General features: G+C 39.1%; 1 protein-coding gene across 4 annotated transcripts; it reads left to right on the top strand.

Moving 5' to 3' along the window:
- The first annotated feature begins 9161 nt into the window (after nt 1-9161).
- On the top strand, nt 9162-26470 carry igsf5a (immunoglobulin superfamily, member 5a). 4 transcript variants are annotated; one of them, XR_002196924.2, is made up of 10 exons: nt 9162-9261; nt 9528-9608; nt 9961-10272; nt 12007-12291; nt 12617-12730; nt 13658-13682; nt 14662-14735; nt 14914-14981; nt 20030-20261; nt 21745-21764. XR_002196924.2 is itself a non-coding variant. In XM_010868193.3 (10 exons), the coding sequence occupies exons 2-10, from the start codon at nt 9563-9565 to the stop codon at nt 26445-26447; spliced, it is 996 nt and encodes a 331-aa protein (XP_010866495.3). In that variant the 5' UTR covers nt 9162-9261; nt 9528-9562; the 3' UTR covers nt 26448-26470. The 4 variants fall into 4 exon arrangements, 3 of the variants coding, with proteins under 3 accessions (XP_010866495.3, XP_019903495.2, XP_019903497.2); XM_010868193.3 differs by lacking the exon at nt 21745-21764 and adding an exon at nt 26418-26470 and having other exon boundaries at nt 20030-20071; XM_020047936.2 differs by lacking the exon at nt 21745-21764 and having other exon boundaries at nt 20030-20756.
- Nucleotides 26471-27032: the final 562 nt, after the last annotated feature.

Here is a 27032-nt window from a genome sequence, read left to right on the forward strand (position 1 = left end):
GGATATGGTTAGCTTGACTTGGATGGCGATGAAACCTGTGATATTGGGCTACATGGCCTTTTCACTTCTTGTTTAGGTATGTTTGAACAATAACTTGTCAAAAGCCTCTGATTATTAAAATATCAGCTTTGATTTAAATTTTACTTGTGACCATAATGATACATTTCTAGGGACAGATGGGGCCTTGCCACCAATAAATAGGATAGTAATGACAAATCAGTACCACATGTCTTCTTAGTTTGTGTTTTGTCTATAATTATTTAATTGGCTAGGGGCTCACATGCTGCTGAAATCATCTGAAAATTTCTTGCAATCTGTTTAAATCTGGGCCAGTGATAGGGTTACATTATAGAGGAAAAAACATCTCTGGGAAGCTCTGACACAAACCAAACACTAAACCAGAAAAGGAACCAAGTGAGCCTAATTCAGCAGGCCCACGATTAGAAGGGATGTTGTCCCTGGCTGGTTTCAATCCGTGGTTTCCTTTGTGGCAGCCTGTCTTTAACCATTACGCTAATTAAACAGTGGGTAGGGTTGGACATGATAAATATCTACTGCCGTGGCAAAGGTAAACAGCTGTAACTTCAGTTTTGTTAGAAAATTAGTTGGAACATGAAAGATGTATCAATGTCTGTCATCGAAGCATTTCTGACACACACATTAGTTTGAATAAAGTGTAAAGCAAATAGTGTTGCAAGGGTGGTTTTTACAAATGTTACATCTAGCTTTTAAGAATGGCCCACTGCTCTCGAGGGAACATGGTGAAGATATCTTTAAAACCCAGCGACAAGATCAACGTTAAAAAGATTAGGCTACAACATAGAGTTAGTTCTGGAAATAATTGGACACTGACTCAAGTTTTGTTATTTTGGCTGTTTACCAAAACATATTCAAGTTAAAGTTAAATAATGAATATGGGCTTAAAGTGTCATAGCTTTCTTAGCTTTAATTTGAGGGTATTCACATCCACATTGGAGAAAGGGTTTAGGAATTACAGCTCTTTAATGTGTAGCCCCCTCTTTTTAAAGGAACAAAACGTTATTGGACGCTGGTCTTGCATGTAGGAGCACATTGTCTTGCATGCAGGAGCACATAGAGGCCAACACATTTTCTAGCATGTATGGCAGGCTACATAGCACAGCATCACATTATCACCACTAGGACACTTAATCACATTTCTTCACACATAGTGGGACCCATGAGGACACTGCATCACAATTTTTCCACTGGAAGGGCATCCATTAGTGCACTGCCTCACATTTCCTCTACTGGAAGGGCACCCAGAGGGCACTTCGTCAAATAGTTTTTGCACATAGGGGTACCTTGGAGGACACTTTACCACATTTTCTCACACATAGGGGCACACATGAGGACAATACATCACAATTTTTCCACATGAAGGGCACCCGGTAGTGCACTGCATCATGTTTTCTCCACTGGAAGGGCACCAAGAGGGCACTTATTCAGGTTTTTTGCCCATAGGAGCACCTTGGAGGGCACTTAACCACATTTCCTCACAAATAGTGGCACCCTACAGGGCACTTTATCACAATTTCACCATTGGGAGGGCGCCCATTAGGGCACTACATTACCTTTTCTTACACGTTGGGGCACCCTAGAGGGCACTTTATCATGTTTTCCTGCACACTGGGCCACTGTAGAGAGCACTTTATCATATTTTATCATAGGGGCATCTAAGAGGGCACTTTTGCTGCATTCTTTTCTGACATGGGGAACCGGGGGGCACCCCCCCTGAGACCACCAGTGGCTGCACGTTTACTAAATATATGATACGAAATTGTATAATCTTGCATTAGAAGCAGCCATTTATTATATTTAAGATATGTCTGATATCGCCGACTAGCTAATGTAATGCAATCGTCAATATTATTGAAGTTAGCTAACTTGCCAATTTGCAGATTAAGTAGCTTGTAGCTAGCTGCCATCATTCCCATGTAATGCTTGTCCTGATAGCTAGCTAGCAAAGGAGCATTGAACAATGTTTATGTAGCTTGCTATGGATAATTCAATTGTTAATTTTGTGTGGAGAAAGGTTAGGATTATCTACAGTTATTCTAAATTTGATATCTCTGGAAATCTATATAACATCAACAAAATGGGATGTGTGGTCATATGCGATAAACAGTGGTAATATAAATGTTATATTACTACTCTATATTCAGTGTTTGTGTATTTCAAGCAAAATACGCCATTCATTTTCAGGATGCATTGATTTATGTTTCAACACTTGGCAGAATAATATAAACAAAGTAAACTACCCTCAATGCTTAATACTTAGGGAACTCAACACATTGATTTTGCACACTGGAAAGTCTCCTACCAAACTTTGAACACAAACATCAAAGTGTAGAACATGTATGATATTTATTAGGAAGACATTACACTGTCCGTTTTCAGTAGCTGGATTTGTATAAATAAAGTGGACATAATAGAATGATATGCCACCTATAGGGATGTCACGATTATGACATTTTAGTTGACGATGAATTGTCGTACAAATAATTGCGATTAATAATTTAGTTGTTTATACTGTAAGTTGTATGCCACTATTTGACCCAAATAATATTTTAGGTATAACATTACACGTGATGGATCCGGAAATGGTTCTTCAGATTTGTGATGTTGGCGCTTTTGAGCGCTAGCTTTCTGGTGCAAATCTGGCAATCTGCCTCAAAATTATTGGACTCGCCTCTTTCATTTAGGTTACAACCAGTGGTAGTTCGGCGAACTATCACTAAATCAATGTTGTTAGCTGCTCTTCACACAACAAAACCGCAAAGCTATGACAGTTACATTTTCCTGCGCATCGCGATTTTTCACCTCTCGATATTATGCAAATATTATAGCCTAGTTATTTGAAATAGCCTTCCAAACTTACTAAACGTGTTTCAACGCTCAATTAATTCAGTAAAAATTTACATGGATGATTAATTTTATTTAACATTTAACAGATTTCTATCCATGCATTTCAATGCGCATTTCCGTATTAGGAACAGTGGATGGAAATGACAAAAGTCGATTTACAATATTAGTAAAAATATTGTACACATTTGGAATGTTTTTTCTTTTGTCGATCAGAGTTGATGCAACAAATGTATTAAATAATAATGTTGCGAAATTACATAACGGTGGTTTGGCGCAAAACAAGTCTAAACTAGTTTTAATCGTTCTGAGTTAAGAAGGAAATAAGTTTCAGTAAATGATCTGTGAATATAACCTCCCGCTGAGCTGTCAAACGCTCTTCTGCACCCATGCGCTAGACATCTTAACTGATGGAAACAGACATAATAAGCTGAAGACATACACTCACCTAAAGGATTATTAGGAACACCTGTTCAATTTCTCATGAATGCAATTATCTAATCAACCAATCACATGGCAGTTGCTTCAATGCATTTAGGGGTGTGGTCCTGGTCAAGACAATCTCCTGAACTCCAAACTGAATGTCAGAATGGGAAAGAAAGGTGATTTAAGCAATTTTGAGCGTGGCATGGTTGTTGGTGCCAGATGGGCCGGTCTGAGTATTTCACAATCTGCTCAGTTACTGGGATTTTCACGCACAACCATTTCTAGGGTTTACAAAGAATGGTGTGAAAAGGGAAAAACATCCAGTATGCGGCAGTCCTGTGGGCGAAAATGCCTTGTTGATGCTAGAGGTCAGAGGAGAATGGGCCGAATGATTCAAGCTGATAGAAGTGCAACTTTGACTGAAATAACCACTTGTTACAACCGAGGTATGCAGCAAAGCATTTGTGAAGCCACAACACGCACAACCTTGAGGCGGATGGACTACAACAGCAGAAGACCCCACCGGGTACCACTCATCTCCACTACAAATAGGAAAAAGAGGCTACAATTTGCATGAGCTCACCAAAATTGGACAGTTGAAGACTGCAAGAATGTTGCCTGGTCTGATGAGTCTCGATTTATGTTGAGACATTCAGATGGTAGAGTCAGAATTTGGTGTAAACAGAATGAGAACATGGATCCATCATGCCTGTGCGGGCTGGTGGTGGTGGTGTAATGGTGTGGGGGATGTTTTCTTGGCACACTTTAGGCCCCTTAGTGCCGATTGGACATCGTTTAAATGCCACGGCCTACCTGAGCATTGTTTCTGACCATGTCCATCCCTTTATGACCACCATGTACCCATCCTCTGATGGCTAATTCCAGCAGGATAATGCACCATGTCACAAAGCTTGAATAATTTCAAATTGGTTTCTTGAACATGACAATGAGTTCACTGTACAGAAATGGCCCCCACACTCACCAGATCTCAACCCAATAGAGCATCTTTGGGATGTGGTGGAACGGGAGCTTCGTGCCCTGGATGGGCATCCCACAAATCTCCATCAACTGCAAGATGCTATCCTATCAATATGGGCCAACATTTCTAAAGAATGCTTTCAGCACCTTGTTGAATCAATGCCACGTAGAATTAAGGCAGTTCTGAAGGCGAAAGGGGGTCAAACACAGTATTAGTATGGTGTTCCTAATAATCCTTTAGGTGAGTGTATAACCAATGTTATATGTTTTTTTGGTCCTACGCCATGTCTAACTGCATTTCCTTTGTAAGTTTTATCTTTTGTCTTAGTCTGTGTTCCTGCCGTCCTGCTATTTCTCTTGCCTGCGCATTCTTCGTTGTCCTGTCCACCTGTGTTTTGGCCTCACCCTGCCTACCCTGTTGCTTCTGCCTGCTTGCCATAGTTTGGGGTTCTTTTTCTGTCTAGTTTCCTTTCCTTTCTTGGAATTCGCTTCGGTGTGTTTTGGCCTTTTGTATGCCAACCTTTTGTTTGATTGTTTGTCTTCCTTGTTTGCGAGCTGTTAACTAGTTTGCAAAAGATAAAATGAAGCAAAAAAAACCTGGAGCTCTGTGCCTTGGTATTTTTACAGCGGTGCTGGTGAATGTTTTTTTGAGATGTTTATAACATTGGCATTGAAATCCCTTACTTGGATTGGAAACAGGATTTTGGATTCAAAATATTGTGCAATAATATTGTCTCAAATAATTGCGATCAGGCAATTATGTAATAATAGCGACTGCCCTAATTCCACCCTTGCCACCCCTTGTAATTTTTTTTTAAATGCCACTGTAGGCATATCATTATCCAAGTGTACCATAAAGAGAAGACTTCACGAGAGCAAATACAGAGGATTTACCACAAGGTACACACCATTCAGAAGCCTCAAGAATAGAAAGGTCGGATTACACTTTGCCAAAATACATCTAAAAAAGCCAGCCTAGCTCTGGAACAGCATTCTTTGGGCATATTAAACTAAGATCAACCTGTACCAGAATGATGGGAAGAAAAAAGTATGTAGAAAGACTTGGAGCTACTCATAATCCGAAGCCAACAACATCTGTCAAACATGGTGGAGGCAGTGTGATGGCATGGGCATGCGTGGCTTCCTATGGCACTGGGTCACTAGTGTTTAATGATGATGTGACAGAAGACAGAAGTGGCCGGATGAATTCTGAAGTGTATAGGCTCAGATTCAGACAAATTCAGCAAAGTTGATTGGACGGCGCTTCACTTTACAGACGGACAGTTTCCTAATACATACTGCGAAAGCAACCCAGGAGTTTAAGGCAAAGAAGTGGAATTCTGCAATGGCCGAGTCAATCACTTGATCTCAACCCGAATTACCATGCATTTCACATACTAAAGACAAAACTTAAGGCAGAGAGACCCATGAACAAACAACAACTGAAGGCAGCTGCAGAAATTACCTGGTAAAGCATCACCAAGGAGGAAACCCAGCGTTTGATGTCCATGCATTCCATTCTTGACAAAGTATTAAAAATTCAATTAAAAAAATTTACATTATTTATGATTGTGTTAATTTGTCCATTACTTTTTAACCCCTGAAATAAGGGGACTATGTATGGAAAAAGGTTTCAATTCCTAAATGTTTCATACAGTATTAAAGCTGAAGCTGCACTTCCATTGCATCTCGGTTGTTTCATTTCAAATCCATTGTAGAGAATTGTGTCACTGTCCAAATATTTCCGGACCTAAATGTAGATAGGCAATCTAATAAAATAACTTTTTAGTTAGCTTAGGCCTGTTGTGCGATTACTGTAGAAGTACTGAATGGATACATTTCTGAGTGACAAATATTGGAAAGTCTGCGAAGGGAACTGAACCCGGGGTCAAAATGATAATAATATGTAACAATGTCAGGGACGTCCCCATAAGACCACAGGGCTCGCTGGTATTTAGATCAACTCTGTATAGCCTCCAAATGCAACTTTTACCTCAGCCATTAAATGTTTGCTGAAATAATATGGACAACAGAACATTTATTAACAGGACTAAAGTGTACTCTTTTGCAAAGATTACTGCAGATGGCTAGCTAATAGCTGTACAGTACCTATAATGAAAACAATGATCCCATCACTCCATAGCTGGTTCATTTCTTTAGAAAACAATAACAGTATAAAAGGGTCACGTAATACAATTATTATTTTAAATATATAAGATTCATGGTACAACAGACTGGATATACATTGTTGTGCGACGGCTGAAATGTGCCTAGTGGGTAAATATTTATGAGACAAAAATTGGAACATCTGAGCGGAGAATTGAACTGGGGTCAAAATGTTACTAATGTGCATCAAGTTCGGGGATGTTACCGCATGACCACAGAACTTGCTGGTACTCTGTTCAGCTCTGTATAGTTTGAAAAAATAACATGGGCAACCGAACGTTTAATAACGTATCTAAAGTGTGCTCTTGTACAAAGATTACTGTAGATGGTCGTCCATACAGTAACAGTTGAAGAGCTAACCACTACTATGCTATGGAAATGAAAATCAGTATGTTCGTTGTCAGTGCAGTTTGTCTATCACAATATTACCATACACAATTTTAATTTTCTACAGTGTAGCTACTGAAGCTTGTAGCCGGCAAAGGTTTATTCTGACCAAATCCTAACACCTAATTTGTTTTGTCTGTGGTGGGGATTGAACTCACTCACCCAGTAAGAGACATTTGCTCTTTCTGTCCGGCTCCGTTTACGCATTCAGGCAGAAAGAAACCGGTATGCTATTTCTCAAAAATTAAGTTATTTTATGGTTTTCAGGACGACTCTGGTTCAAGCCAAGCGCTATCTCTTAGCAAAATTCATATGATTGATGGGAAATGTAGTGTCATTGTCATGTTTTGGTTTAAGCAGGACTCCATGCGCAGAGTTAAGGGACAACAAAAAGGGTTTAATGAGGAAACTGAAGCGGGAAAAAAGAAAACTAGAAAAGCAGAGAAAAACAGAGACAGATGACAAGCAAGACAGATGACAAGCAAGACACACACAAAAAGACTCAATGACTCAACAAAGGGCTGACCGAAACTGGTAAAAACAATGAGAACAAAAGGACAGGCTACGTTTAAGATCAAAGGAAAATAACTGTACAGAACAAGCTACAAGAACAAACGCAAAGCCAAAACCTAACAAAAAAGAACCTCACTGTCCTCTTACTATATTCCACAGGTCTGCTTTTTTGTATCACTGAATGTTTTCAAATTTTTATCTAACACTAACAAACAAAAGGAACCCGAGTGAAAAAATATCACTAAGATTTGCATATTTATTTTATTTCAACACTTTTCAGCAGTTGTCACAAAGTGATTATATAGATAACCTTGCCTAAAATCCCAAAGAACCAGTACCAACATGAAATGGCTAGGAACAACTTGCTTACACTTTTTTTGAGTCCCAATTTCCATCTGTAGATGTTCTGTAGATAGTAATACTACCAACAAACATTCAACAACCCATCTGTTGTTAAGGAACGGTTTGCTAACGTTTAGGCTAAGATACATTTTAAGGTTAGGGTTAGTAAATGATTTAAAGAGCAGTGTTTCTTAATGGGGGCGTTCAAAGGAGGACGGGGATGCTGGATGCAATATTTTGGAAAGGGGGGCGTTGAAGTGCCCTTGGGGGGGTGTTTGTTTTAAGGTGAGTTTACACCGACTATTCACAACAATACGAGTTTAAAGTTTCAACTGATTGTAAAAACCTGTGATCTGCAACATTAAAACCTGCCAGTTTACACCACTGCCACTGGATGAGACAGTGTGACACAGTGTATCATAACTCTTCTTCATGTCAATGTTTCTGTCAGCTTCCTGCGGTGCAGCTCCGGGCTGCCTTCATGGGAACAGGATGTCAGAATATCATCAATAAAATGTCACCTACATGGCGTTTACTGTGTAAACTCTGGAAAATGGACACCCTCTCTTTCTTGGTATTACCCATAGAATAATTTCTTCCTCTTAAGTGTTAATTTCTCTGAGGGATACATCATGAATATGCAGTGTTTTCTGTTGGAATAATTCATAAGAATGATTATTGTTTGGCATTTCTGATTGGCTGTTGTTTAATTAAAATGTGAATGTTAAATTGCTAGCTGTTTCTGATTGGCTGCTGTTTGTTTGCCTGGGAAAATAATGAATCTGTTGTTTATCATTCAATTATGTGCTTTTTTGATTATTGATGATAACAATATTCATAACAACAATATTCATAACAACAATAATAATCATAACAATAATAATAATCATGAATACTCAGGGCAATTAGCCTACATCTTATTTGAAGGGGGCGATGAGGGACCTGGATAATGAATAGGGGGGCGTGGTCCAAATTAAAGATTGAGAACCACTGCTAGCATTGAGCATCTACAGACACAATTTTGGGACTCTATAAATAAATCGTTACCAAAAACTCTACTCATAATAAACAATTAAAAAAGTATGCAACACCCAATGCCACCATTTTTAAACGTGATTGTCCCTTTATACTCAATAACTGATGTGTGCAATGACTACAAACAAATATGTCCTGTAGTTAAATGATAGTGTTGATGAAATATAAATGCTGTAATAGTGTGTTAGAGAAACTTAGTTTGATTAGACATTTGCATTGCATTTGAATTTACGATGGCATGTTCGAAACACACATGGCCCCTCAACATTAAAATTAGAATTGGGGCCACTAAAATGTTTTGCTGCGAGGTGGGTCCTCCACAATCACAACTCAACTGGAGTCACCAAATTCCTAGGGCGGGCCCTGCGTGTGTGTGATACGTTTTCTTTTATGGGTGGACCTTGTTCTCTGTTCGGAGGGAAAGAGTGCGGAAGGGAAGTTACACCTGGCTTTACCTGAACAGGTGGAATCCTATTTCCTAGCTCTGAATCAACATGAAATCAAGCTTGGATCTATTTTAATCTTCAACAGGTATGTTATTAAAATTGTGGACATCAGTGCGCATTAGATTTAATTAAGAATATTTCCTGAAGAAAAAGGCAAAAATGTACTCTAGATTGACTCTCTGTTCTAGATTCCTTTTTGTTATGTTTTTTGTGGCTGGTCTAAGATCAGCAATCAATCAGAGAATGTGTGTTTAGGTGACAAGGGAGGTTCCTGATATAACACACCCTAAATATAATGTCATTTTCAGTAATTAGGTCTGTGTGAACCATTGTGTTGGTTTTATTTTTCAGGATGGTAATATTTGCATGACTGGTAACTGGGCAACATGGGCAGTCCTTTCTTCAAGTTACTTTTACTCTATTCATCAGGAGGTAATGAGAGCTTAATATTTCTTGTACACATACATACACTTATCACATTTCATAGACTAACAATGAAACAGATTTACTGAATTTGATAGACTGAGACCAAATCAATAGTTCGAGGTCAGAATTGTAATTTCCCTGGAAACTTCCCAAAGAACTATGAATCCCTGAAAATAATTATTACTTAATAAAAATCTAAACTCTATTTCACTTGAATGAGCATGAGAACAGCACACAGTGTATTAAAATGCAGCTTAACTGATTTGCCTGTCTTCATCATGCTCTAATCAGACTGCTTTTGGGGAAATCATGTCACTAATAACTCTCCTGTTCTCTTCTCTATCCATATCCTCTTCAGCAGTCTTAGGAGGCCCTACGCTGGAGCCCCTAAATGCGACTGTGCTGCAGGGTTCTAAAGCTCGTTTTAATGTTAGCCTGTCTGAATCCTGGGTGTCAATGACGTGGTCCCTTAAAAATGTTTTGGTCCTCACCATTACAAAACAGGGTGTTGTTTTGCCTCATGAATCACGTTTCCATGCTGAAAACTACTCCAGCGCTGACACACACCGGTGGGAGTTCATCATCCAAAATGTCTGGAGAAATGACAGTGGGCCTGTTAGTTGTAATATTCAGAACCTGCCGACTCTAACTGCTCTGCTCTCCGTTCAAGGTAGGAAACATTCCCTCTGATAGGAAATAATGCGCAAAACCCTCAGAATTAGGCAGAGGTCATACAGTAAACTATTTTGATCTGAGGGCCTCCCAAACCTTGGACATTTCTTAGAACTCACTTTCCTATGGTGTTTTGTATAGGGTGTTTTATTTTTTATTTCACAATTTCTATTTACTAATATTTTATTGTCTTATTAGGCACATTGAAATGCATTTGATTGTAGGAAATGTGCTTTATAAATAAAGTTTGATTTGATTTTGAGTCCCTAAAGATGATCCTTAAAAAACACGATTTTTTATATATTTTTTAGTCTGGAATGAGAATATAAGAATAGTCTGTTACTGTCTGATGTAGAAGAACAGGCAGTGCAAATGGTGTACTTATCACAGCTGAGTAATGACCTCTGCTCTCTAAAGCAATACTAGACAGCTCAAGGCACAGAGAGGAATAATAGAGAAAAACATCAAACAGGTGTCTCAGCAGATTCCTGATGAGTACCTAATATACATTTCAATTACTATAGCAGAAGGGTGAATACTACTGATGTTTCTGCCCTGGGCGCAGTTATTATACACAATATATATATATAAATATACTGTAGGTGACGATAACAGATTTTCTCGTCAAGTGAAAAGACCAGAGAATAGTGGAAAACCCTCCTCTTTTACTGTGCAAGGGGTTGTAACCTATAGGCTATTACCCCAAAAAGCATTCTTGGATGCATACTTCGAAGATCCACCAGAAATAGTTGCCATAAAACTATAACAATTTTATTTTAGGCTTACCATAACATAGCTACTGAAGGTTTCTGTCGATCCTGAACAAAACCTAATCTGTAATTTATGTCTCTGGTGAGACTCAAACACCAGTCATTTACGTGAAAGGCTGCATCTCAAACCACTACTCTATTTACCAAGGGTCGGTCAGCCAGTTGATCTATTGGTTACTTTTACTGGCAGGCTTCTCTTACGCGGTCCAGCAAAAATTCTAAACTTTCCGTCTGAAATATCTGTGGAGAAAGAACATTCTCTCTTTTGTGTCTGTTAGCGTGCTGAGCTAAACACAAGTATTAAGGTCTCAGGAAAGGTTATTCATCATGTGAGTGCGGCCGTCCCTGGTTGACGCAAGCCTGTTTTCCCTGCTTCACTGGCTTAGAGGATAGTATGACATTTTCACCTAAGAGATTAGGAATAGTTACAGTTTCAATAAAAAGACTATCCATCTTAGCTTGAGTTACCCTTATTAATTTCCTTAAGGGAACCTTGTTAATGACGATTAACTCTAAGACCAATCTAACAATTAAGATTCCCATTCATTCAACTTCAAACTGACTCAAACATATTAATATACATATTGTAGATTAACTTAATGTTTTGGTGGCTCCAGCTTGCTCTATTGAATTGCTTTTTGTTTTATTTTCCTATGGTGCAAGAACTTATCTGCATGAATCTCATTCCCCTGGTACGAACCTCCCTTATTGCAAACATATTTTCTTCCATGTGTCGATTTGAGTCCATGCTCAGCTGAGACCTGTGTTTAGTCTGGAAATGTAGATGTTTTTCTCCATTCTGTCAACCAGAACATGGTAATAACCACTTTATAATGGTCTAATATTAACCCTATTAGATGAATGGTGTGTCATTGGACCCAAACGAATCTTGAACAGCCATATTCATTGTGATTTGTGTATCATGTTGTCCCCCAATCCTGTTCTCTTCTGTCTGTCCCCAGTAAATGGCTCTGTAAACATTGTTGGGGGCAACTTGACCATGGCACAGGGCCACCTGGCCGTCCTCCGCTGTGAAGCTTCTGGTTGGTTCCCCAAGCCCACGGTGAACTGGGAGCTGGATGGGGCCTTGCAGAACAGCAGCAACACCACCAGTGAAGCCCTGAATGGTCTGTACAACTCCACCAGCCTACTTACTGTCCGTGCGGTCAACAGTGTCCCAGTAATGTGCCTGGCCTCTGTGTCCACCCTAACCACGCCACAGTCAAACCTCATCTACCTGTTGGTTGGTAAGTTTTCTTTTGACATTTAATTCTGTCTGTTCAATAGCCTGGACAGTACCTTCAACATTATTTAGTCAGATCTGCTTACATTGTTAGAAAGTTGTAGTGTTCAAGGTCATTTTAAGGGTTCCTAAGGTAGATTATAGAGGCTCCGTATTATGAAATACTCCCACATATTGCAATTCATAATTTCATCTAGTTCTGTAACAAGTGACAGGTTGGAGTAGAGCCTGTCAGCTTAACAGGAAGTTGATTTTGAGATGTCAGTCATCACTGTGGTACCATACTGAATAACAAGATAATACTTATGTAAAGACTAATCTTCCACCAGAGCCCCAGAACTGGACTGTGCTTATAGCTATAGTTTGTTCCATCGGTGGCCTTGCTCTGCTGGTGCTGCTCATCCTTGGAATCCTGTTCTGCTGCAAACGCAGAAATGACGCAAGTAAGCAGCAAACTTGGTACAAACGTGGTACACACTTTTCAACTATAGTCCATAACAGTACTCTTGCCATTAATTAAAAGAATTTAGGAGCACTCCTATAAGGGCAAAAACAGCATTGCACCAGAGAAACCCATTACTTTCAATGAACAACCAAGGCCGTAGCTGCACTGTCCTGAATGACTGCGCCCAGCAAAGTGGCGCACATTGCCTGAAAGTAGCTTTCAGTCTCTGCGTTCAAATATAATTTACTATAACTCCTGAAGTAGTTGAAGTAGTTGAACTCCTCAAGTGCAACCAATCTGCAAAATAATAATCAGATAATCCATTTGTTATTAATTTATTCCCTAGCCACACTTGTTATTGAATGTAGAATGTCTAATATTGTCGTTAGCTAACGTCATTAGACATTTTGTGTTTGTTGTGCTTTGACTGGCATTTGTGCTCAGTGTAAGGTAAGCACATGCTCTCTATCATGTGAATTCCCTAGTTACCTGTGCAAGGAGCCTTTATCTCTGTGAATTCAAACAAAAAAAAAAAAAGAATGACAAACAGAAAGTCCTCTCTGAGGACAATGATGAGATAGGATATAAGAAGAGGCCATCGTCTACATACAGGACAGAGACATTAGGCATCTTTGGATCCTGATGCCTGCCTCTCACCTATGCTTTGCATACTCAGGATGGCTCGACAACCACCAAAAAGATTGACTTGGTGTACTTAATGACTTTGAAGGCTAATATGTTATAATTTGTGGCTATAGATGTCTAAAAACAGTAAGACTTCAACTGCAGGCCTATAACTCCAATCATTAGGTCTGTGTGTCTGAAATCAAATATTAGAAAATGATTTCTGCTACGTGATTAATGTCATAATTACAATATCAACAAAAATTGTATTTCAAAATAAATTGACTCTTCTTTATTTTAGAATCCAGATACCAGGAGGAAATGAGGTAAGATGCAACAGTCAAGTCACTGCTTGGCAATTAGCTGTGTCATTGAGACAAGTGTTTAAATCCTGCTTGCAGATTAACCCAGAAGTCCTGTGGAAGGCAGTGCAATTGGCCACCACTATCTAGATTTGGGTGGTAAATGGTGGAATTTTGTTGCCTTTAGTGAGGCTTCGGTTCCTGGGGAGCTCAATCAAGGTAGAAGGCCAGAGAGTGTGCTTCTTCCATTGTGTAAGGATTTTGTTCTAAACGTTGTGGTTTAGTAAGCAGCGTGGTTTAGTAACCAGAATGGCATTGGATGTGCATTGGAAAACACATCTTGACAATATCTGTCGCTACGATGAGAGAGGTCCTTAGTCAGAAATTGGATACCACAAAAATTTTTTTAAATACAGGATAAAATACATTAACAAAAATCTGAAAATGAACCAGGCAAGCCTAGTTTAGCCAGCCTGCAATTAAAAGTGAAGAATGTGGTTTGCACTCCCTGGATTGTAACCTGGGGCTCCCGTGTAAGAGGCTGTGTCTTTAACCACTACACCACAGAGCTATACATCTGCTGATGGTCAGTATAGTGTTTAAAATTTAGATCATTGTCATTATGCATTAACATCACACCAAGGTTGAATATTTCACAAGACACCATTAAGTTAAACTGACTAACGTTTCTTATTAAGTTTACCTCCACCACAAATAGCATCAATGAACTGTATGTTTTTTGTCACTGGTTAACAGTTTAGTAGCCTGAAATAGGCTTACTAGTATCTACTAACTTACTACTTGGAATTATCATAAGAATTGAGCAATTTCTAGCGAGACTGAAGAGGAACTTTACACTGCCAAAGCTATTTAATTTCATGGCGCAACAACGCTAGTTTTTCATTCATTTCATTTTCCACATGCAATGTATTTCCAGATCCTTCTCTCTAATCACTATGTGAGTTTGCATAGTTGTTGTAGTTAAATGTTTGTTGTTTTCTAGGAGAACAATGCCTAGTGTGAGTGGTGGTGTAGCAGCGCCAAATAACCTGACATACGTGGGAGGCGGCAACACACGTAGGCTAGCTCTTCTGTGTCTACATCCATACAAGCTCAAAGCCATATACCATATGTATATGATTTTTGTAACTTTATGTAATTTTATGTTGATGTAAACGTCATGCTGTCACACTTTCAAAACCCCACAGAAAGTGTACACATTCCACTGACCCTGGAAAAATGTTTATTTTTGCAGCAAGTGTTACCCCCAGTGAATTCAATGACAGTGGTTACAGCCAGACAAAGGTTTCAAACATCTTTGAGGTAATTAATACATGTGAACTGAGTTATATTGTATGGTGTTAATTAATTTGTTCATCATTAATATTATTGGGTAATACGTACCTCATAAACGTAATACTTAATAGATTATTTGGATAGAATGTTTGGGGAGGCATAGAAGCCTCATGATTACAGCCTGTGACTAAATGTTTGCTAGAATGAAAACAGAGCAACAAGATAAACAATGTGTCGTTTTTGTCCATTAGCAAGACAATAAATCCCAAATGCTCCCAGGTCATCGCTGAAAATAAGAATGAGCCAAATGTCAGGTCCTGGCTGGGGTGCCTCTAGGCACCTCCATGCGTCTAGGGGCCACGGACAGGGCCTGACCGCACAGGTACCTCTAGGCATCTCTGCACTCCTATTTTGATTGTCCCCAATTAGAGGCAGCTGTCCCGCGTTGCCTCTAATTGGCAACCCTATGTAAGTTGTACTTTTAGTTTTTGCTTTGTGGTTCATAATTTGCGTTGTTTGGTTCAGTTCATGGTGTACCACTCCTTTTGTGTTGTTTGTGGATAAGAACATAAAAAGTAATGACTTCTGCTCTGCACCTAATGTTCTGCCTATCCTCAGCCATGACACCAAATACATTCAAACTCAGTTGTTCACAATTACTGATATTTCATCCTAGTATCAATTCCCTGTCTTAGGTCGGTTAGGATCACCACTATTTTAAGAATGTGAAATATCTGAATAATAGTAGAGAGAGTGATTTATTTGTGCTTTTATTTTGTTCATTACATTCCCAGTGGGTCAGAAGTTTACATACACTCAATTAGTATTTGGTAGCATTAAGTTTAAATTGTTTAACTTGGGTCAAACATTTCGGGTTGCCTTCCACAAGCTTCCCACAATAAGTTAGGTGAATTTTGGCCCATGCCTCCTGACAGAGCTGTTGTAACTGAATCAGCTTTGTAGGACTCCTTGCTCGCACACAGTTCTGCCCGCATACTATATAGGATTGAGGTCAGGGCTTTGTGATGGCCACTCCAATACATTTACTTTGTTGTCCTTAAGCCATTTTTCCTTTGGAAGTATGTTTGGGGTCATTGTCCATTTGCAACCAAGCTTTAACTTCCTGACTGATATCATGAGATGTATTCACAAATGTCCTTCCTCATGATGCAATTTATTTTATGAAGTGCACTAGTCCCTCCTCAAGCAAAGAAGCCCCACAACATGATGCTGCCAATCCCGTGCTTCACGGTTGAGATGGTGTTCTTAGGCTTGCAAGCCTAAAAGTTTTTCTTCCAAATATATCGATGGTCATTATGGCCAAACAGTTCAATTTTTGTTTCATCATCCCAGAGGACATTTCTCCAAAAAGTACAATCTTTTTACCTATGTGCAGATGCAAACCCGTAATCTGGCTTTTTATGGTGATTTTGGAGCAGTGGCTTCTTCCTTGCTGAGGGCCATTCAGGCTTTGTCAATATAGGATTAATTGTACTGTGGATATAGATACTTGTTTCCTTCAGCATCTTCAATAGGTCCTTAGCTATAGGGATTGATCTGCACTTTTTGCACCAAAGTACATTAATCTATAAGAGACAGAATGGGTCTTCTTCCTGAGCAGTTTGACAGCTGCGTGGTTCCATGGTGTTCATACTTGCGTAATATTTTTTGTCCAGATGAACATGGTATTGTACCTCCAGGCGCTCGGAAATTGCTCCCAAAGGATTTACCAGACTTGTGGAGGTATACAATTGTATTTATGAGATCTTGGCTGATTTCTTTTGATTTTCCCATGATGTCAAAAAAGACACACAAAGTTTGAATGGAGTCCTTGAAATACACCCACAGGTACACGTCTAATTGACTGAAATTATGTCAATTAGTCTGTCAGAATCCTCTATATCCATGACATCATTTCCTGGAATGTTCCAAGCTGTTTAATGACATGGTCAACTTAATGTAGGTAAACTTCTGACCCACTGGAATTGGTGATATAGTGAATTATAAGTAAAATAATCTGTCTGTAAACAATTGTTGGAAAAATGACTTGTGTCATCCAGAAAGTAGATATCCTAACTGATATGCCAAAACTATAATTTTTTAACAAGAAATCTGTGGAGTGGTTGATAAATATGTTTTAATGACTTAAACGTAAGTGTATGTACATTTCAAACTTCAACTGTAGGTGATGTACAATTGACACGGACAATACGTTGTACAACCAAAATTTGTTGTCTGTGGGTTTTTGTCATTGAACAATTTTAATAGGACCTTATAAGTCTGGCATCTTAATCTGAATGAGCCTGACAGTCATTCTCACAGTTTGGGGAGTAATCAACCGCAAAACACTTTTCATACACCATTGTAAAAAATGTTGGAGTCAAGAGAGGTGTGTTTGTTAACATGCCATTAATGGGTTCTTTAAAATGATCAGAATAGACAGCACCCAGATTGTCATTAGAGCATCATCCCACAAGCTATGGCACTGTATCCCTAAAGGCTTGAAAAGCTTTTCATTGCTGTATATGTACGTTTAGTTGAGGGCATTTTGAAATGTGAATAGCCAAGGACATCCATGAGCCATAAGACAAAGAATATATATCTTGATATTTATATGTTCTATCTAATCTATCTACAGTGGGGAGAACAAGTTTTTGATACACTGCCAATTTTGCAGGTTTTCCTACTTACAAAGCATGTAGAGGTCTGTAGTTTTTATCATAGGTACACTTCAACTGTGAGAGAAGGAATCTAAAATCCAGAAATCCAGAAAATCACATTGTATGATTTTTAAATTATTAATTAGCATTTTATTGCATGATATAAGTATTTGATCACCTACCAACCAGTAAGAATTCTGGCTCTCACCGACCTGTTAGTTTTTCTTTAAGAAGCCCTCCTGTTCTCCACTCATTACCTGCATTAACTGCACCTGTTTGAACTTGTTACCTGTATAAAAGACACCTGTCCCCACACTCAATCAAACAGACTCCAACCTCTCCACAATGGCAAAGACCAGAGAGCTGTGTAAGGACATCAGGGATAAAATTGTAGACCTGCACAAGGCTGGGATGGGCTACAGGACAATAGGCAAGCAGCTTGGTGAGAAGGCAACAACTGTTGGCACAATTATTAGAAAATGGAAGAAGTTCAAGATGACGGTCAATCTCCTTCTGACTGGGGCTCCATGCAAGATCTCACTTCGTGGGGCATCAATGATCATGAGGAAGGTGTGGGATCAGCCCAGAACTACACGGCAAGACCTGGTCAATGAACTGAAGAGAGCTGGGACCACAGTCTCAAAGAAAACCATTAGTAACACACTACGCCGTCATAGATTAAAATCCTGCAGCGCACGCAAGGTCCCCCTGCTCAAGCCAGCGCATGTCCAGGCCCGTCTGAAGTTTGCCAATGACCATCTGGATGATCCAGAGGAGGAATGGGAGAAGGTCATGTGGTCTGATGAGACAAAAATGTAGTTTTTTAGTCTAAACTCCACGCCGTGTTTGGAGGAAGAAGAAGGATGAGTACAACCCCAAGAACACCATCCCAACCGTGAAGCATGGAGGTGGAAACATCATACTTTGGGGATGTTTTTCTGAAAAGGGGACAGGACGACTGCACCGTATTGAGGGAAGGATAGATAGGGCCATGTATCGCGAGACCTTGGCCAACAACCTCCTTCCCTCAGTAAGAGTATTGAAGATGAGTCGTGGCTGGGTCTTCCAGCATGACAACGACCCGAAACACACAACCAGGGCAACAAAGGACTTGTGTCATCTCAAGGTCCTAGCCAGTCTCCAGACCTGAAACCAATAGAAAATCTTTGGAGGGAGCTGAAAGTCCGTACTGCCCAGCGACAGCCCCGAAACCTAAAGGATCTGGAGAAGGTCTGTATGGAGCAGTGGGCTAAAATCCCTGCTGCAGTGTGTGCAAACCTGGTCAAGAACTACAGGAAATGTATGATCTCTGTAATTGCAAACAAAGGTTTCTGTACCAAATATTAACTTCTGCTTTTCTGATGTCATTCAATAAAATGCTAATTAATTACTTAAAAATCATACAATGTGATTTTCTGGATTTTTGTTTTAGATTACATCACTAACAGTTGAATAGTACCTATGATAAAAACTACAGACTTCTACATGCTTTGTAAGTGGGAAAACCTGCTAAATCGGCAGTGTATCAAATACTTGTTCTCCCCACTATATATGGGATAAGAGTTATCATGACAAAATATTTTGAATAATTTTCATTGGACAACATTTCCTGAAATCATCATAAAAAATAACCAATAACTTTGATTCATGTGAAAAATAAAAATCACAACATTTCGATGTACAAGGTTTGCTTCCAACAGTGACGATATGCAATAACGTTCAACATTCCATTTGTAAGTCCAAATGTTAAATGTGTTTCTACACAATGTTGATCAGGGAGCCCCCAGTTGGTGCTGGAAGTGATGTTGGAGGCCCAATAATAGTCACTTTTCCAGTCAGTCTAAAAATGTTATCCCAATGCCATGGCAATGAACGGGACATTGCCCAATGTTGGGTACTTTATTTCAGAAGGGATATTCATTTTGTGTCCTGACTCTCTATGAACACTAAAGGTTCCATGGCACTTACATTTCTGTTGTAGTGGCTTAGATCACTGGACCATCCTAGGCAATCTGTTTTACTGACACAGAAAAATTGCCATAGTAGACATTGTAACCAATCACAGCCCTTCTTTTACTTATATCATTGCTCATTCTGCTCATCCATCATTGCTCATCAGCAGCAGAAGATTAACATTTTGGGACAATTTTTATTTCCACTCTGTTTGTAATGCTCTCACATTAAATTATGTCTAAGGGTGTATCCTACTTTAATGATAAGGTAGGAGGGATACATTTGATGTGCCCATAGATTACATATTATAATGTCTGACAATATACTAAACAATTAATTATCCTAATAAAATATAATTAAATATTAATAAATAAATATAATTTATGGAATAAATAGTTAACCAAAATACTACTAATGTACAGACCAAGCAGTAAACACTAATATTTTGTTTTGCTTCATCAGATTCCAGATATTGTCAACAGCAACCAGGCACCAAACTGTCACGTGAGTCCATACAACACCTTGGAAGGAACTGGTGTTAGGAAACACAGACATGTTACTATTGTCTGAAGGAAATGTACAGTCCCAATTACAGAAGAATAAAAGCTGTCAAATATTCTTTGCTCTGCACATTTTCATCTTGGAAATATCATCTATGGAAACAAAGTGGGAGTCTGGCTAACACCAAAAACATGTACGTCAGTAGCATGTAAGTTTGTCATGGTGAATAAATTAGCATGACATCATGTTTCATTTTGAGAACATCACATGCTCAAAATCCCCTGCTTGACCGCATTCAACACAAATTTTTCGCAGTCAGAATATAAAAGAATAAAACAGAATAATGAGGGTATTTTTACGCTGCCAAATGTCTGTTTGATTGTTATTTGTGGAGCAGCAGCTGTTTTTGCAAAAGGTTTTCATTTTAAACTGAGAGAGCAATTATCAATTCTGAGAGATGTAAGACAGAGTAACATTGTCATTTAGCAGACATCAGATGCATATCTGCCCAGCCCTACTATAGAAAACACAAATGACAAAAAAAAGAATAATAGAGAACATTACACAATAAAATCAGATGGTAATTCTACAACAAATAGCAAAAGCCTAACTACAAACCTGTTTCCAAAAAAGTTGGGACACTGTTTAAAATGTAAAGAAAAATTTGCAAATTATTTAAACCCTATATTGATTAGAAAATTGCACCAAGACAACATATGAAATGTTGAAACAGGGAAGTGTTCTTTTTTCTTGGAAAATACATGGTCACTTTGAATTTGATGCCAGCAACACGTTTAAAAAAAACTTGGGACAGAGGCACCAAAAGACTGGAAAAGTTGTGTAATGCTAACTAAACCTGGTGGAATGTCACACAACTAATTAGGTCATTTGGCAACAGGTCAAATTTGAGTCAGCTATCGTAACTAACTATCTAACATCGTTAGCATTGTTAGCAATCTTTAACTGACTCTTGTAGCTGTACTTTTAGTTGAAATGATCATGGCAAAGTTCCATTCCATTAAATATTTGCCTTTTTTAGCAAGTCATCATATTTCCAGGACCCTATCATGTAATTTAAACGACAAATGAATTACTCCCTCTTAAAACGTATTAGCCCCTTTTAAAAGTAATTAGCCCCTGACCAACTTTTGTTCAGCAAAATGGCTGCTAAAGTAATCTATTGATAGCTTGCTGTTTATTACTAACTATTAGCTTGGTACAGTCCTTAGTAACTTGCTTACCTGGAGAAACAGGTCAACTCACAAATTCTTTAGGACTGGAATAATTTTTCACATTTGTGGGGCATACCAGCAATCTATTTATTGTTATGACCTTCTGATCAAATAAAATATGTTGATAAGTAAATATGATTGATTGGTTTGTTATTTATATAGACAGCTCCGGAAAAAATTAAAAGACAACTCCTAATTTTTCTTAAATCATCATCATCTACATGTATTGCAGCCATTCCATTCCAGTGTCTGTTAAATTACAACACAGGCACATGTCATTTTAATTAATGAGGTACTGATTAGGTCATTACCTGAACCAAATCTAATATAGTGAGGAAAAGTATAAAAACCACTGCTATGGTCATCAGTATCTTCTTTGAATAGGACCAGCTTGATGGCAAAAACTGTGCAAGTAATACAAAGTTTTTTTTTTTTACTATTCAGCATGTCAAAAGAGTTGAAAAGAAAAGCTTTGAGTGAAGAAAAGAAGGGTTCAATTCTGGCTTTACTGGTAGAGTGATACAGTGATCGTCAGGTTGCTTCCATCCTGAAAATTTCAAAGATGGCGGTTCATAAGAACAAGTTCAAGCAACAGACATTGAGAACAACAAAGCTACAGACTGGCAGAGGTTGAAAACGACTGTCCACTGACCGAGATGACCATCAACTCATTCGAATGTCATTCAACAACCGATGGATGACATCAAGTGACCTACAAAAAGAATGGCAATCAGCAGCTGTAATGGACAGTTCGAAACAGGCTCCTAGGGGTCGTGACAAGCTAGAAAAAAGCCCTCATCAATGAGAAGCAAAGAAGAGCCAGTTTGCAAAAGACCATAAAGATTGGACTGTAGAGGAATGGAGTAAGGGCATCTTCACGGACGAGACAAATTTTCAGCTTTGCTCAACACCTCGTTGTCTAATGGTTATACAGAGACCTAGAGAGGCCTACAAGCCACGGTGTCTCGCACCCTCTGTGAAATTTGGTGGAGGATCAGTGATGATCTGGGGATACTTCAGCAAGGCTGGAATTGGGACGATTTGTCTTTGTGAAGGACAGAGCCGAGCTACTTTAATTTTTGTGCCAGGAGTGGCAGAAAGTCGCCCAACAGCAATGTGACACACTGGTGGAGAGCATGCCAAGATGCATGAAAGGTGTGCTATTGATTTCTGTACTTTTCCTTAGTTAAGATAGTGTTTTGTTGTTGAATAATTAATATGAATTTGTTTTCTTTGCATTGTTTGAGGTCTGAAAACAATGCAGATTGTTTTTTGTTTTTTTGCCAGTCGTTGTTTTCTACAAATAAATACTCTAAATGACAATATTTTTATTTGGAATTTGGGAGTAATATTGTCAGTAGTTTATAGAATGAAATCAAAATGTAAATTGTACTCGAACACATACCTATGAATAGTAAAACCAGAGCAACTGATAATTTTTAATGGTCTCTTAATTTTTCCCAGAGCTATATATACACACACATACCGGTGCTGGTCATATAATTAGAATATCATCAAAAAGTTGATTTATTTCAGTAACTGCATTCAAAAAGTGAAACTTGTATAATGTATACATTCATTCCACACAGACTGATATACTTCAAGTGTTTTTTTCTTTTGATTTTGATGATTATAACTGACAACTAATGAAAACCCCAAATTTCTATCTCAGAAAATTTGAATATTGTGAATAGGTTCAATATTGAAGACACCTGGTGCCACACTTTAATCAGCTAATTAACTCAAAACACCTGCAAAGGCCTTTAAATGGTCTCTCAGTCTAATTCTGTAGCCTACACAATCATGGGGAAGACTGCTGACTTGACAGCTGTCCAAAAGACCATCATTGACACCTTGTGATTGCTAAAGAGGCTGGCTGTTCACAGAGCTCTGTGTCCAAGCACATTAATAGGGAGGCGAAGGGAAGGAAAAGATGTGGTAGAAAAAAGTGAACAAGCAATAGGGATAACCTCACCCTGGAGAGGATTGTGAAACAAAACCCATTCTAAAATGTGGGGGAGAATCACAAAGAGTGGACTGCAGCTGGAGTCAGTGCTTCAAGAACCACCACGCACAGACGTATGCAAGACATGTGTTTCAGCTGTCACATTCCTTGTGTCAAGCCACTCTTGAACAAGACACAGCATCAGAAGCGTCTCACCTGGGCTAAAGACAAAAAGGACTGGACTGCTGCTGAGTGGTCCAAAGTTATGTTCTCTGATTAAAGTACATTTTGCATTTCCTTTGGAAATCAAGGTCCCAGAGTCTGGAGGAAGAGAGGAGAGGCACAGAATCCACGTTGCTTCAAGTCCAGTGTAAAGTTTCCACAGTCAGTAATGGTTTGGGGTGCCATGTCATCTGCTGGTGTTTGTCCACTGTGTTTTATGAGGTCCAAGGTCAACGCAGCCAGGAAGTAGCCATCTACCAGCTTCCTGCTCCTGACCAACTTTATGGAGATGCAGATTAAATTTTCTTACAGGACTTGGCACCTGCACACAGTGCCAAAGCTACCAGTACCTGGTTTAAGGACCATGGTATCCCTGTTCTTAATTGGCCAGCAAACTTGCCTGACCTTAACCCTATAGAAAATCTATGGGGTATTGTGAAGGGGAAGATGCGATACGCCAGACCCAACAATGCAGAAGAGCTGAAGGCCATTATCAGAGCAACCTGGGCTCTCATAACACCTGAGCAGTGCCACAGACTGATCGACTCCATGCCACGCTGCATTGCTGCAGTAATTCAGGCAAAAGGAGCCCCAACTAAGTATTGAGTGCTGTACATGCTCATACTTTAAATGTTCATATTTTAGTCCAACATTTCAAAAAATATTTTTTTGTATTGATCATAAGTAATATTCAAATTTTCTGAGATACTGAATTTGGGATTTTCATTAGTTGTCAGTTATAATAATCACAATTAAAAGAAATAAACATTTGAAATATATCAGTCTGTGTGTAATGAATGAATATAATATACAAGTTTCACATTTGAATGGAATTACTGAAATAAATCAACTTTTTGATGATATTCTAATTATATGATCAGCACCTGTATATGGCCAACAGTATGTGAACACCCCTACAAATCAATGAGTTCAGGTGTTTCAGCCACACACATTGCTCACAGGTGCATATAATCCAGCACATAGCCATGAAATCTCCATAGACAAATATTGGCAGTACAGTGGGTCATACTGAAAAGCTCAGTGAATTTAAACGTGGCACTGTCATAGGATGCCACCTTTGCCACAACTCAGTTTGTGACATTTCTGCACTACTTGATCTATCCCGGTTAACTGCCAGTGCAATATTTGTGAAGTGGCAAAGTCTAGGTGCAACAACAACCCAGCCACAAAGTTAGTAGACCACGCAAACTCACAGAGCGGACGACCAAGTCCTGAAGCATGTAATGTGAAAAGAATCACCTAGAACCATCGCCTATTATCTGTTGTAAAAACTGTGCATCAGGAACTTAACGAAGTTGGTTTCCATGGCCGAGCAGCTGTATGCAAGCCTCACATCAGATCAGATCATCACATCAGCGTGTGAAATACCAAGCATTGGATGGAGTTGTGTGAAGCATGCCACCACTGGAGCAGTGGAAACGTGTTCTCTGGAGTGATGAATCATGCTTCAAAATCTGGCAGTCTGATCGGTGAATCTGGGCATGGTGGTGTTATGGAAATGTTGAACTAAGGTACATTTGGGAAATGTCTGTCTTTCTATTGGCTGGTATGTAAATATTTTCTTTGATTGTGACACACGTCTGTATAAAATCAGAGGATTATTAGGTACTTTGACCATGTTCTCCTGCCTAGACCAAGAAGGGTGTCAGTCCTTTTGTTCCATAGGAATATGGCCCTTGGGGGGAAGTAGGAGCAATTGGCTTGTTTAGGTAAACACAACATTAAACATTATGGCAGGAAGGATAAGGTGGGGGGGGCAGCCCTCCCTTTAGGTAAAACCTATGTGACACAAGACAGATGGCCCGCAACTTACCACACCCCTTTTCCCTCTATAAATACGAACTGTTCATGTATTAGGTTAGAGACTCCTTGGATGATTATGTTTGTAAGCGTTTGACGTGTCTCTCTATTTGCAAATAAACTATTAAATTGTGCAAGAGAATTTTGTCTCTGTTCTTAATCCTTTAAGAGTGTCGATCGATGGAATTGCCATCACAGTGGATGCGAGGAGAATGCTACCTACCGGAATGCATAGTGCCTTCTGTAAAGTTTGGTGGAGGAGGGATAATGGTCTGGAGCTGTGTTTCAAGGTTTGGCTTAAGCCCTTTGGTTCCAGTGATGGGTCATCTTAATGCTACAGGATACAAAGACATTTTAGACAATCGGGTGCTTCCAACTTTGCGGCCACCGCAAAGAGGAAGGACCTTTCCTGTTTCTGCATGACAATGCACCTGTGCACAATGCGGGGTCCATAAAGACATAGTTCGAAGAGGCTGGTGTGGCCTGCACAGAGCCCTGACCTCAACCCCATTGAACACCTTTGGAATAAAACTACATTTTAATGCTCATAGTTTTGGATTAGGATGTCCCACAAATTCTTGTATATGTGTGATTTTCGGGTGTCCATATACTTTTGGCCATATGGTGTATGAAACGACTGCAACCAAATTCCAATGGTATACAATGAAGTCGATTTTAGGGAGAAATTATCATTGATACAGGAATTAATAGATCTGAAATGCCTAACAGATGACAGAATAAGGAATTCTCTTAAGGCTCTTGAGGTTCGTTAGAGTGACATTTCAATGAAAGTTTAATTCTTTAGGAGCAATGTTAAGCCCTGGGCTGTTGTTGCTGGTAGTAGGGGAAGGACTGTGGAAAGCTGGCCTTGTACCAGTTCAGCCCATCTTCTATCCCAGGACTTTGCATAATGACAGTCTTGCATAATGTTTTGCTGTCTCTTTTTATCATCGAAACCTTTTCTTATTCACTTTCCATTTTCATGGCTAAGATTATTTTGCAAAGTAATCAAAAAAGCTCTGCATATTTGTTTCCTTATCTATAACAGTGAATGGGCAAACTTTGTGGATATTAGTTTGGCTTGTTTGTCAAGCCACTATTTATTTGTCCTTGATTCTGCTTTTCTTAGGACGGAGTGCAATCCACTACTATCTTCTGACTATACACCAAGGAAACAAACAAGTAAGACTTCTCGGTACAGAAAAATAAGTTTGAGCTATAATGGAGTCTCTTTTGTGAAACTACTACGACAGAGTACCAACCTGATTTTTCTGGTGACAGGATACTGACAACATATACTTTATTGCTATTACAATTAATGAAATTATAATACAGTTTATGGAAGTGCATTGTGCATGTGGTTGGTTTTCATGCTGTATATCAGGGTATAAACCCAGATGACCGGCACTTGGCAGCCCTGCCAGCCAAACGATAAACGCTGCACTTCTACACCACAGCATGTCAGCACTGAGTAACTCACCCTGCTGTCTGGACCCAGATCAAACACCAGTGCTGTCAGGAGCCTTCATGTGACACGCACACAAAAACACACATACACGCATACCCACACACACCTTATGTTTTCACAAGCTTTATTCTGTTCTTTTTTGAGTTTGTAACACTGTGTTAAGAGCTCAAAATTGCAATGGTTAGCACATTTAGATCATCATTTAATTAGTTTAATTGAATTCGATTTCTACTGCGGCCTTGGGTAGATAACTGCAGGAGTGAGAATATGAAAGGT

This window comes from Esox lucius, chromosome 7 (assembly GCF_011004845.1).
Source record: "Esox lucius isolate fEsoLuc1 chromosome 7, fEsoLuc1.pri, whole genome shotgun sequence".
In the NCBI taxonomy this organism is placed as follows: Eukaryota; Metazoa; Chordata; class Actinopteri; order Esociformes; family Esocidae; genus Esox; species Esox lucius.

What these genes read in the sequence shown, in the direction of transcription:
- igsf5a (XM_020047936.2), top strand. Translation starts at nt 9,563, where the DNA reads ATGGGCAGTCCTTTCTTCAAGTTACTTTTACTCTATTCATCAGGAG. An exon ending in CCTCATCTACCTGTTGGTTG is followed by an intron (nt 12,292 to 12,616) that starts GTAAGTTTTCTT and finishes ATCTTCCACCAG; the next exon opens with AGCCCCAGAACTGGACTGTG. An exon ending in AGGTTTCAAACATCTTTGAG is followed by an intron (nt 14,982 to 20,029) that starts GTAATTAATACA and finishes TTGCTTCATCAG; the next exon opens with ATTCCAGATATTGTCAACAG.